At 38.3% G+C, this 12,312-nt stretch overlaps 1 protein-coding gene across 1 annotated transcript; it reads right to left on the bottom strand.

The window, feature by feature from the left end:
• Nucleotides 1-5,426: 5,426 nt before the first annotated feature.
• LOC110091536 (olfactory receptor 1f45-like) lies at nucleotides 5,427-11,915 on the bottom strand. The gene is made up of 2 exons (XM_078378227.1): nucleotides 11,903-11,915; nucleotides 5,427-8,421 (listed from the first exon to the last, which is right to left on the bottom strand). Exons 1-2 carry the CDS (start codon nucleotides 11,913-11,915, stop codon nucleotides 7,472-7,474), a joined length of 963 nt encoding a protein of 320 aa, XP_078234353.1. The 3' UTR covers nucleotides 5,427-7,471.
• Between the last annotated feature and the right edge of the window lie 397 nt (nucleotides 11,916-12,312).

The raw sequence follows: 12,312 nt of genomic DNA, 5'->3' as shown, positions 1-12,312 counted from the left end.
ATTTATCATGCTCAATTCTAAAACACCAATTGAATTTATGGCACTTGTAGCATCAATATTAATGCAAATCCCATTGATTAAAAAGATCATCTTTAGTTGTGCCTTACAATTACATTTAGCCTACAATGTTCAACACTATTAGAATTATATTAAAATAAAACTGATTCTAAAAGCATTGAAAAGAACATTGATTAAAAATTTTGTCTGCCAAAAGAAGGATGACAAGGAAGAGAGACCAGGCTCCTCTCATGTACGAGGCTGGCCTCATCTATAGCTTTGGAACAGTCATCCAAAAGGCCCTGACATAAGTCCCCAATAATAATGCCTTGAGGGTGGACAAAATCTTAAACAGTAGCTTCCCCAAGTTTTCAGTACAGGAAGGCTCATAGCCTAGACTACAGTTCCTCTGATCGCTGGGCCCCATAGGGCCGCATAGTCTTCTCTATTATGCATACATCTTTTATCTTTTGAAATGCTTTCCTAAGACACAGAAAATGGTTTGTGAGTGAGGGATATTTGAACTTACTTATTATTATTATTATTATTATTATTATTATTATTATTATTATTATTATTATTATTATTATTATTATTATTATTATTATTATTATTATTATTGTATTTATACCCCACCTATCTAGTCATTTCGACCACTCTAGGCAGCTTACAACATAAAACATAACAAGTTCAAGAAAAAATTATAACAATTATTTAATTAAATGATTTTGCAATGGGAAAAATACAAAATAAATCAAATAAAGAGAAAAAAAGGAAAGAGGACAGGAATTAACTGGAAGGGAAGGCCTGCCTATACATCCACGTTTTTAGTTGGTTCTTAAAAGTACCCAGTGATGGTGCAGCGCGAATCTCCGGAGGTAAGTTATTCCATACTCAGAAAAAACATTTTTGTCAGAGTGTGATGGTTATCACCAAATGAGCCTTAATGTGATGGGAGTCAGCTAACACAGAGAACATATCACTTCTGCCACAGTATGAGTGCACTGGCAAAATACTTTGGAGAATAATCTTGATGCAGTTCTATGTAGTCTTTTAAAAATAGCTGTTTTTATGCATTTTGTCGGTAGGCAGAATTAAAGCACACTCTATATGCACACAATTATGTATGAATGTGATAAAGAAAGAATCTTACAGCTGCAGAGCTGGAAATAACCCTATGGATCATTGAGTCAAGTCAAGGAGGCACAAATGGAAATAGAACTCTCAATTACATACCTAAATAACTAAACTATCCAGCAGTTCAACTGAAAATGTGTGACATTTGAGTTCCACATCAGATTTAAGCCCAGAACTCAACATTTTAGAGAGAAGGATGGAGGGGGAAAAACTATGATATTTAATGGTCTAGCCTCTGTGCATGAAAGGAAGAGATACAATAACCACGACCTTTTGTTAGCATATGCATACAATAGCAGGGAAAGATCATCCTACAGTATTTTATTTTTTCCTGCCAAACAATTATAATAGGCACATCAACCCATCCCATAAAAAGGAAGCATTTCTGACATCTTTTCAACTTCCATGTAGATTCACATGAATCAAGCTCTATAAATCTGTCTCATCCATGTTCAGAAGAAGGAGCAGAAATTTTTGAGATATACTGTTGATCATATTTCCCGTCCTTTTCAGCCAAAAAAAAAAGGATATCAAGGGCAACTGAAATGTGCTCCGTTACTTTAACATCCTGCCTCTATGTACATGGCATTGAATGCAAGAAGAAAATACAGCTTATCAGTCACTAGGAAAGGAAAGCTCTATGTTCTCTGTTGTTTAATGACAATTTGAGACAACCTGGAAATGAAAACACTATCCCTGAAGTTATCATGAAAGACAGAAGGAAGAAGGGGAGGATCAATACTTACTTGCACCATACACTTGCACCTAATCCATTTGAGTGTGCTTGAAATGGCTGTCAATTATGAAGTAATTCTGGAAATTAAATCTGTGGAACAAAATTAATGCTAATATGGAAAAAGGAGCAGGGGGTGGCATGAAACCCTTGTGTAATCATCTGGCCCAGTTACACCTGGTGAAAAAAAAATACAGTAGCTATCAGTTATTTTGCTTTATTCTGTTTCCTTAATAAATACTGGAGAGTTGTTACTTGTTAAGAGGGAGATATGTGGTGATGTCATCTTTTCTTCTCCAGTTCTTCCAGCAAAAGTTTATCTTCTGCTTAACTTGCTTCCTTCAGGGACCTATTTGTAATTATTTCTATCACACAAGACAACTCATGGGTAAAATAACATATACAGTACATGATTATGACTTGGCCTTGAATCTTTCTAGATTCTAAGTTGTCTGAAGATGTTTCTGTTTACAACGGAAAACACTATGTGGAACTCCCTGCAGGCCCTAAGGGAAAATGAATATCCCAGGCTTGGCCTCTACATTTTGGACTTCAACTAGCAGAAGATTCAGCTATCATGAAGTTTATTATGGAATGGGGTTGTCCAAAGCCAGGGAGCTCCAAATTTCCCATGCTGCAATTCACAGGAAAAAATATTGATCTTTCTCCTTCACTTCCACTCTTAATTTCTCCCTATTCCACTACTTCTTCAACCTTTTCTTCATCTTCTTCTCCTCCCCATTTTTCTGTCAGGGTCTGAAGAAAGAAGTACAAAATTGGGAGGGGGGGGAGAGAGAGTGCCTTTGAGAAAAATGAATTATAAGAACCTTCCGCCAGAGTTCTCTCTTCCAGTTAGGAAAGGTCTGACATTCCATGGCTCAGCTTCTCCAAAGCATTGCTAACTGAAAAACACATCCACACACAAAGAAGAGAGACTTGCCATTTATGTCTGTATCTTAATTAAAGAAACCATATTCATAAACCTGTACTCTATTTACTGTTGGTGTGCTGTTCAAAGTGTTTCACCAGGAACCATACTCCAGCATTGGAAATGCTCAATCAAAGCTTCTCCTAACAGAGGGAAGAGTAGAAAATCCAATTTTGTTCCATATTCATAAACGTTGTTGACAAAATCACATGGTAGTTAAGCATCCATTTTATAACCCACAAAAAGTTTAAAAATAGGGATGTTCAGTGATTTCAGACAAATAGGTGACTGTCCTGATATATATATTTCTTATGTATGTATGTATGTATGTATGTATGTATGTATGTATGTATGTATGTATGTATGTATGTATGTATGTATGTATGTATGTATGTATGTATGTATGTATATGTATACTGTATGTATGCTGTGTGTGTGTGTATATATACACACACAGTATACATACAGTATACATATATATATATAGATATACATATGCATATACATATACATACTGTATATATATATATAAATGAATATTATACCTTATGCATGTGTATCACCATATTGTTGAATGTACATGGGGTTTTAAGTTTCAACTTGTAAACTGCAAAGAGTAGTGCTTGCACTAATGGGGTGGTATGTTAAAACCAACCAACCAACCAACCAACCAACCAACCAACCAACCAATCAACCAACCAACCAACCAACCAACCAACCAACCAACCAACCAACCAACCAACCAACCAACCAACCAACCAACCAACCAACCAACCAACCAACCAACCAACCACCCACCCAACCACCCAACCACCCAACCAAGCAACCAACCAACCAACCAACCAACCAACCAACCAACCAACCAACCAACCAACCAACCAACCAACCATCTGTAGACTTCTGCAATGAGGACACATATGTACAAAATTCTATCTAAGTAGGCTCCCATAGGAACTGAAAATCTTCAGTGTTGGGTTTAAAACTTGGGCTACAACTTTACTGACTATGTAAGGGGACCTTCCGTAGTGTGATATTCTTCCATGTGTGGATAATCCTAGATCTCCGGACATTTCCTATAGCAGGGCGAGCTCCTATTTCTGAATCGTGCTGTCTGCTGTACAGATAACCTTCAGGTGCTCTATGAACCCAACCCACTCCACCCACCAAGCCTCGTGACTCTAAGCGGGCAGTTGGCTGGGAGATCATACCATGTAAAACCACCTCTCATCTGATAGCCTATTGTCACAACCTGACAGAGAGATGGCCAATTTTTTTGGTACCATGTGTCAATCCAGAACTCACCCAAGCTTTTTTATCACATTACCCAAAGCTGTGACCGAAAGGAATTTTAACCAACCATTACATCCATGGCATTTATAGCCACACCCTGTAGATGAGAATGGGATGGGTTAAAACACACCCACAACCAACTGCCAATTAGGATGCAAGCCAAAAATTCCCATCCGGCTCCAAAGGCAATCAGATAATCTCACTCTTAATCCTAGGGTGGGTCCAAGGGATTGCAAAATAGTCAGCAAAAAGGCTGCTGTAGAGGGACCTAGCCTTCTTAAAGATGCCTCCTCCCATCAGAAGACTGGACAGGCAGGCAAAGCCTCCCTGCAATGGCGACCCAGTGTCATTTCAGAGAAATCATTCTAGGGTTACAGACTCAATGGCAATCTCGAAGTACAGAAATCTATGTACATCCAAGCTTCATTCAATAGGAATGGTGAAATATATGCTGCTTTAGACTTATAAACAAAGATATTGAAACTAGAGATGGGAACAAAGCCAAAAGCGAACCATGAAATTCATCAAAAACCACCAATTCATTGATTTGGATCAGCTTAGATTCATCAAAACTGAAGAACTCAAGCTTTCCTGAACCATTTCCTGCCACTGCCTCCTCTTCCTCCACTGTGGCTGCCATTGTGAGAGCACATGCACAGATGGCTCCTGCCTGGCTGACAGACCAGATGATTGTTGTTGTTGTTGTTGTTGTTGTTGTTGTTGTTGTTGTTGTTGTTGTTGTTGTTGTTGTTACTTCTTTTTAGTTAGCCGGCTTGTAAGCTAAGAGGCGGCGATATGTGCAGATGGCCCCTAGCCAGCTGACAGGCCAGCTAACTGAAAAACAAGTTGTTTGTTTTTTTATTTGCTTGCTTGCTTGCTTGCCTGTCAGCCAGCCAGGGACCATCAGCATATGTCCCTGCCTACCAGCCATTTTGGTGGTTATGCCTATCTCTAACTGGAACCAATAACTGGCATAATTCAAGGAATTCTGGTCATTGATTTTTAAATTTCTTCCCACAAAATATGCAACAGTATCAGCAAAGCTCTGTTGTTGTGTTTTTTTTTGGGGGGGGGTTCTTCTTGATCTTTCGTAATCCCTGGATACATTTGTTGTGTTGTTCTTGTATGTGTAGGCATGGATCTACACCTTTAGTTTTAAATATTTTCCCAACAACTGGCATATGTTTTCTGATGGAGGTTTTTTTCTCTACTTTTATTTTGATTGTTTTTGAAGTTATAGCTGTGTTAGTCTGTGCAAATATTTTAACAAGAAATACAGAATAAAACCAAAGAAGAAGGAGAAGAAGGAGAAGGAGAAGGAGAAGGAGAAGGAGAAGGAGAAGAAGAAGAAGGAGAAGAAGAAGAAGAAGAAGAAGAAGAAGAAGAAGAAGAAGAAGAAGAAGAAGAAGAAGAAGAAGAAGAAGAAGAAGAAGAAGAAGAAGAAGAAGAAGAAGAAGAAGAAGAAGAAGAAGAAGAAGAAGACGACATTGTGGGTCCTTAAAGACAGCTTGTTATATTTTAATGTGAGCTTTCATGGAAAATGTAGACTCTATTAGTCAGAACACAGAGACTACATGGTAAAACTTTCATGCGAAGACTTTAAGATAAAGTGACAGTGGTGTTTGGTTGCATTCCACACTTAGTAATGATTTAAGACTCTTTTTTGGTTTTCAGTTTCTTTTGAAACTTGCTTCTGTAAACAACAACAGTGATCAAAGGAACAACAGCAAAAATGACATGTGGAGAATGACTGTACCTTTGAGCTTTTTTTCTGTACAAGTGGGTCTGTTTAGTTGGAAAGGGAAATAACAATAGATAAAATAATTACCACATTTCGCAATGACTTAGGAAACCTTGGGTAATTGTCAGTATATATTACAGTATGTATATATACATATATAAATACATGCAAGCCAACACCCATCTCGACCTGTATAGTTGGGAAGGAAAATAACAATACATATACATATACAACAGACACACATACAAAAACAACAATGTGTGGTCCCAAAGATTACACAAATGCAAGAGTAAGTGATACCTTTTATTGGATCATTAACAAATGAAACAACTAGCAAGATCAAAACCACTTCTTCATGCTCTCTGTGCAGCCTTTTTGTTGAAGGTGCAGAAAAAGTGTCCAGCAATTGATGCTATATATCTGGGAGAGATGATCAGTTCTTCCTGTGAGGCTGGGCCTCTTCCAAGGTTTGGAATTTTTCTATGCTGGTTTGAGACCAAAATACTGCAAATTGTCATCACCTCTCTCACACCCTCTCTCACATTCCTTGTTTGAATGTGAGAGTGAGAAAAACAGATTCTTTAAGCTGTGGGGATGGGGGAAAGCAACACAAAGACCCAGAGTTTTTAGCACAATTTCGGTTTTATATTTGGTCCATTCACCAGGACGCTGCCAGCTATGCCAAATTAGAAGTCAGATTGTTTTTTTTTAAATCTGGTGTGCATAATTTCATACAGTATTCTGGTCATTTTTGCTTGATGTGAAGGATTCTCATGGCTGCTGTTGAGATTCCACAATGCCTTGTAAGTGGTACTGTGTCTAGCCATCAATGGTACAATTCAGAAAAAACAGAAAACCAGTGGTGGTCCAGAAGATGACACAAATGCAAGAGTAGGTGATACCTTATATTAGACTACAACCCCCCCCCAAATAACAAATACCGTATTTTTCGCTCCATAAGACGCACCTTTCCATAAGACGCACCAATTTTTTTAGAAGAAAACAGGAAAATATAATCTGTTTTCTTCACTCCATAAGACGCACAGACTTTCCACCCCTCTGTTTTGTGGGGGGAAAGTGCATCTTATGGTGCAAAAAATCTGGTAACCTTTTGTGCATCAGATCCACTTCCTCGGGCTCTAAGTACAACTCCTTCATGGATGGTGCAGAAAAACTGTCCAGAAATTGACATTATGCAACAAACCTTGCTAAAGAGACAGTAGACACTGAACTTCAAAGAAAAACTGATCATGAAGGAAGTGAGCTTATACCCTGAGGAAATGGATTTAAACCATGAAAGCTTGCTATTTGTTTAAATTTTTGTGGTCCAATTAAAGTTATCAGCTAATCTTATATTAGCTGATACAATTACAATTTCAGAACTGTGAGAATTCAAATCCCATGAAAAGTGGGTTGAAACTAAACCTAATTAAATTAAGAATATACGTGCTGACATTAACAGGACTGTTTTTATCTCAGTCCCATTGGTTCATACATTTTGAGTCAACTGCCCATATTTTACCACACCCGTTGCATGGTTACTTATCAAAGTGCACCACAATGCATTTCTCTGCCAGCTCTCAAACATTTTCATTTGCATGATTGCTTGCATGATTTATATGGATAAGCCAAGCAGATTTGCAATTTAACATTGTTTCCCAAACTTTTTCAAAAGAAGACTTTTCAAATCTTGGTTTTTTAAACTATATATGATAGGGTTTAGCAAAGGACTTAAAACTAAATATTGGATAGAGCTCACTTTGTTGAGGTCTGTGAACGACTTAGAATACGGCTGCAAGTATGTGGAGAAAACTGATAGATAAAAGAGGCAAACCACAATGAGATGAGAGCTACAGGTAGAGAAGGCTTTACTCCTGCCTTTTGTGGACTGAATCTTGAGGATGGAGGAAATGATATAAAAGTAAGAGATGAAAGTGGGGATGAAGGAGGTGAAACCGAAGAGAAAACAAGAGGCAATTATCAGCCTATAATTGATGGAGGTTTCGGTACAAGACAATCTCAAAAGTGCAGAGAGCTCACAAGTGTAATGACTCAGTAAATTGTGTCTACAAAACTTCAGATCTATTAAAGGCAACCCGTTGAGCATCACATCAATAAAGCCAGTGACCCAGGCTCCACCCACCAGTTTCCAGCACATTGGCTTTGTCATTAATATTGAATAACGGAGTGGGTCACAGATAGCAACATATCTGTCATATGCCATGGCTGAAAGCAGAAAAATATCAGCACAACCAAAATACATAAAGGATAAAATCTGTGTAATGCATCCCGCCAGGGAAATGGATTTCCTCTTGGCTACAAGGGTTTCCAGCATCTTTGGGACAGTGACGGAGGAATAGCAAATGTCAACGAAGGCGAGATGACTGAGAAAGAAGAACATGGGGGTGTGAAGTCTCATCTCAGTCTTGACTACGAAAATGATGACAGAGTTTCCAATGAATGTTGTGACATATATTATTAAGAACAGAAAGAAGAGAAGAACCTGCACTTGTGGATCACTTGAAAGTCCCAAAAGCATAAATTCTGTGATCGTGGTTTGATTTTCTATGGGCAGGTAACGAACATCTGTAAGAGCTGTATGAATGGACAGAGAACTAGATTAAAATACATTAATAGTAAAACGCAGTCACGCTACTTATATTAGTGAAATAGCAATATTAGCTAATAGTAAGTAAAGAGTTATGTAATCTAGAAATATTATTAGCTCTTATTTATTTGGAAACAACTAGAAATATACCCTAGCATATGCACATTTTGTTATATGTCAATATAGCTTCTTCTAACATTTCACTGGATGAAAATGCTAAATTGAAGAACTATTGATATTCATGGTCGGATATGTGTGCTGTCCTTAGACATATATGCAAAAATAAACTGAACCAGGGACATTTATACATTTCTGAGGTTACTAGAGGGAAGAACAAAGAGCCTAGAGTCATGGACTCACAGATATATTGAGTTGAAGCAAGCATTCACATATCAGGATTAGAAGAAGGGAAAGAGAAAAATGCTAAGGAAGATGTAGAACAGTATCCTTTTAGCCTTAGAAGCAGCCCTTCTTTTCCTTTCCATCTACAAATCATCAAATTTTTGTGGTCTGGGAACATGAGGTGGCAGAAGGTTTCAGGAAGTAGTAAAAACCTTGAGATGTTGACTGGATTCATGCAAGGATTACATGTATTTAAATTACTGTGCATATGATACACAGTGCGTTTTGCATAGAAATAGATCTTTTGGTGATGCTATGTCCATTGTTCTCCATACTGCATTGAGTCACTTAGAACAACAGGGAACTTATGTGAGGCTGTTGTTTGTGGATTATAGCTCTGCTTTTAATACCATTCTACCCAATAGGTTTTTTTTTTTTTAAATGATGAACCTGGGATTACCTCAGAAGATTGCCTTTCTGACAGATAGGCTACAATCAGTAAGGATAGGATCTCACCATTCTTCTACCTTGGTACTAGGTGCTCCCCAGGGCTGTGTGTTAAGTCCCTTCCTCTATTCCCTCTACACACATGATTGCACCCCACTGTATAACACCAACACAATTATTAAATTTGTGGACCATACGACAGTGGTGGAGTTCATAAATAAGAGCAATGAGTCTGCTTATAGAAAGGAAGTACAAGGGTTGATACTGTGGTGTAAAGAAAATAATATTTCACTTAACATCAAAAAACTAAAGAAGTTATAATTGATTTTAGAAGGAAGAGAAATGTACATTTATCACTGTGCATGAATGGCGAGGAAGTGGAGAGGGTTGGTGGTTTTAAATTTCTGGACTATAAATGCCAACATGCTAGTGAAGAAGGCACAGAAGAGGCTGTATTTCCCGAGAATGCTCGGCAAGTTAAATTTATCTCAGCATTTACTTCTGTCCTAATGCCGTAGCAACATTGAGAGTGTCCTAACCTATAGCATTCTTGTATGGTTTGAGAGCAGCTCTGTAGTGGACAAAAAAGCTCTACAAAGAACCATTAAAATTGCCCAGAATATAATCGGGCTCCAGCTATCAGCCCTGGATGATATCTCCATATCCCACTATCTGAGGAAGTCACACAACATCCTTAGAGACTTTTCCCATCCTGCTCACAACTTTTTTGAACTGTTGCCATCTGGCAGAAGATACAGAACAATTAAGACTCAGACCACACATTTTCTGAACAGTTTCTATCCCAGAGCTATAATTGCACTTAATAATGAACTTAAGGACCACCAGCAGTGAACAGTTAGACAGTGTTACTTAGCCTGTGGTGCAAATTTTTGTGTTCTTAGTGGGGGATTTTTAGTGGGTGGGGAGTGTTTGGGGATTTTTTATGTGTGTGCATGTGGGTCTGGCCTCTGGGTGTCTGTGTGAATTTCATTGTATGTGTTTACTTGGTATATACAATGACAATAAATTTATTTGAATAAATACAATTGATGCACCTTCCATACAACAGTTGTAGTTTATATTTCCACCCTCCTGGGGAAATATAAAACATTGATATAAATCCCACACTGTCACAGAAGTACCAGGGTTCCCTTTGTTTCGTATTTGTGAGAGCTAGTAGTACTGTGGGGGGGCTGAGTTCTGTCTTTTACATGCAGTGCCTAGTAAGAATATATACATAGAAACAGAATATATTCAAACTGCATGATAAACTGGAATTATTATGGATGAGTCTGCATGCTGGAGCACAATGGCAAACCACACCCAGATAAGAAGCATGTTTATAATCCTCCTGCTCCTCTTCACCATCTTCTTAGAACTGCAGAAGTTCTAAGGGATGGTACCCTATGGATCATCGAATCCAGCTCTTCTCACATATGCAGACCAATTGTGGCATTCCAGATATTCTTGTACTGCAACCTCCAGTATATGTATCCACCATAGCCAAGAGTGAGGAATGCTGGAAGTTGCAATCCCACATCATTTGAAAGCTCACCTTTTGCCTACTCCTAGCATATTGTAAAATCTTAATCCCACACTCAGATTTGTCCTCTCCAATAGAGCAAGAACAAAAGAAATGACCCATGATTGATTTTTAGCAGTTGGCCCAACATCTAGACAATTTTTTTAATGTTTGTAAAGCAATATCTGAAGTGGAGAGCCTCTAAAGAGGAATGTTGTCTGTCCACATGTGTTTGGATATTGCTTTTCAACTGTTTGAAGAATGCCCAAGGATCATGGAGGCGCTCCTCTTCTGATTCATTTCTTTTCACACATAGCAGAGCAACAGAACTGGAAAGTGGGGGAGCATGTAAAACTCCCCATGACCTTTGGTATATTTTCTCCCCTTGACTGTGATTGCATAAGGCTAGAGAGGTGCTCTTTATCTGATTTTATGTTCTTAGGTGTCATAACAATGCCATCTTATGCATTTCTACTGTGTGTTAAGTCTCATTACTTTTTGTGAAGTTTGTGCCTATTTTCTGTGAACATGTAGCCTAAACAGCTCTCTCACACACTGGGTATAATAGGCATGCCTCTAGAGTTCAAATCCAGCTGTTTGGTGGTAAAAAAAAAGTGGGGCTGATGATACCCAAACCTATTTCACACCCAAATATCTAGGAAATAATAAAAAATTAGGAAAACTGCTCAGATGTGTAAAGCCATTTTTACATGGATGGAACTGGTGCATGGGTAACTGAAAAGTCATGTAATCCTGGTGCAAAAATGTAAACAAATAGATGGGTGCAAAACAAATTCCTGGTCGTACATTAATTTCTATAAATCAGGGGTGTAAAAAAATTCAGACAATGTTAACCCTCCTGCTCTGTGACTAGCAAGAAAACTACTAGCCGCCTAGAGTAGTCCACCACGACTAGATAGGCGGGATATAAATTAAATAAATAATAATAATAATAATAAAACTAATCCAGGTTAAATTTATTGATCATCCACATACACAATATTTGCATAATTCTATTTTCTCAACATGCACACATGTATCATGAAGAAGGAGAAGAGAAGGAGAAAAAAATAGATTTTTAAATGAATGTTCTAGTTTGCTGAAAAATTAACTTCTTGAAACAATCCTTGCTACATCATCAAAAATGCTGTACTCACCTGTCTTCTCCATCTTGACTTCAGCAGACTTACTCTAAAGAAATATTGTCATTCGCTTTCTCCAGTGTTGACCCTCTTCCAGCAGAGTGGAATAACTGCCTTGAACTCTATTACATAGTCATCTTTCAATAGCTCAGCTATAAGACAGAAGAAACTGTTCAACATCTATATGAGGCCGCTGGGTGGGGTCATCAGGGGGTGTGGAGCTTTGTGTCATCAGTATGCGGATGACACTCAGCTCTACATCTCCTTTTTGCCAACCACAGGAGATGCTGTTCTGTCCCTTCAGCGCTGCCTGGGGACTGTACTGCAATGGATACAGGAGAACGGGCTGAGGCTGAACCCGGACAAGACGGAGGTTCTGAGGGTGGGTGCCCCCACAGTTGGGGATTTGGGAAACTCCCTCTCTT

The sequence above is a fragment of the Pogona vitticeps genome, chromosome 6 (genome assembly GCF_051106095.1).
Source record: "Pogona vitticeps strain Pit_001003342236 chromosome 6, PviZW2.1, whole genome shotgun sequence".
Classification (NCBI taxonomy): Eukaryota; Metazoa; Chordata; class Lepidosauria; order Squamata; family Agamidae; genus Pogona; species Pogona vitticeps.
This window is presented reverse-complemented; position numbering and strand designations above follow the sequence as displayed.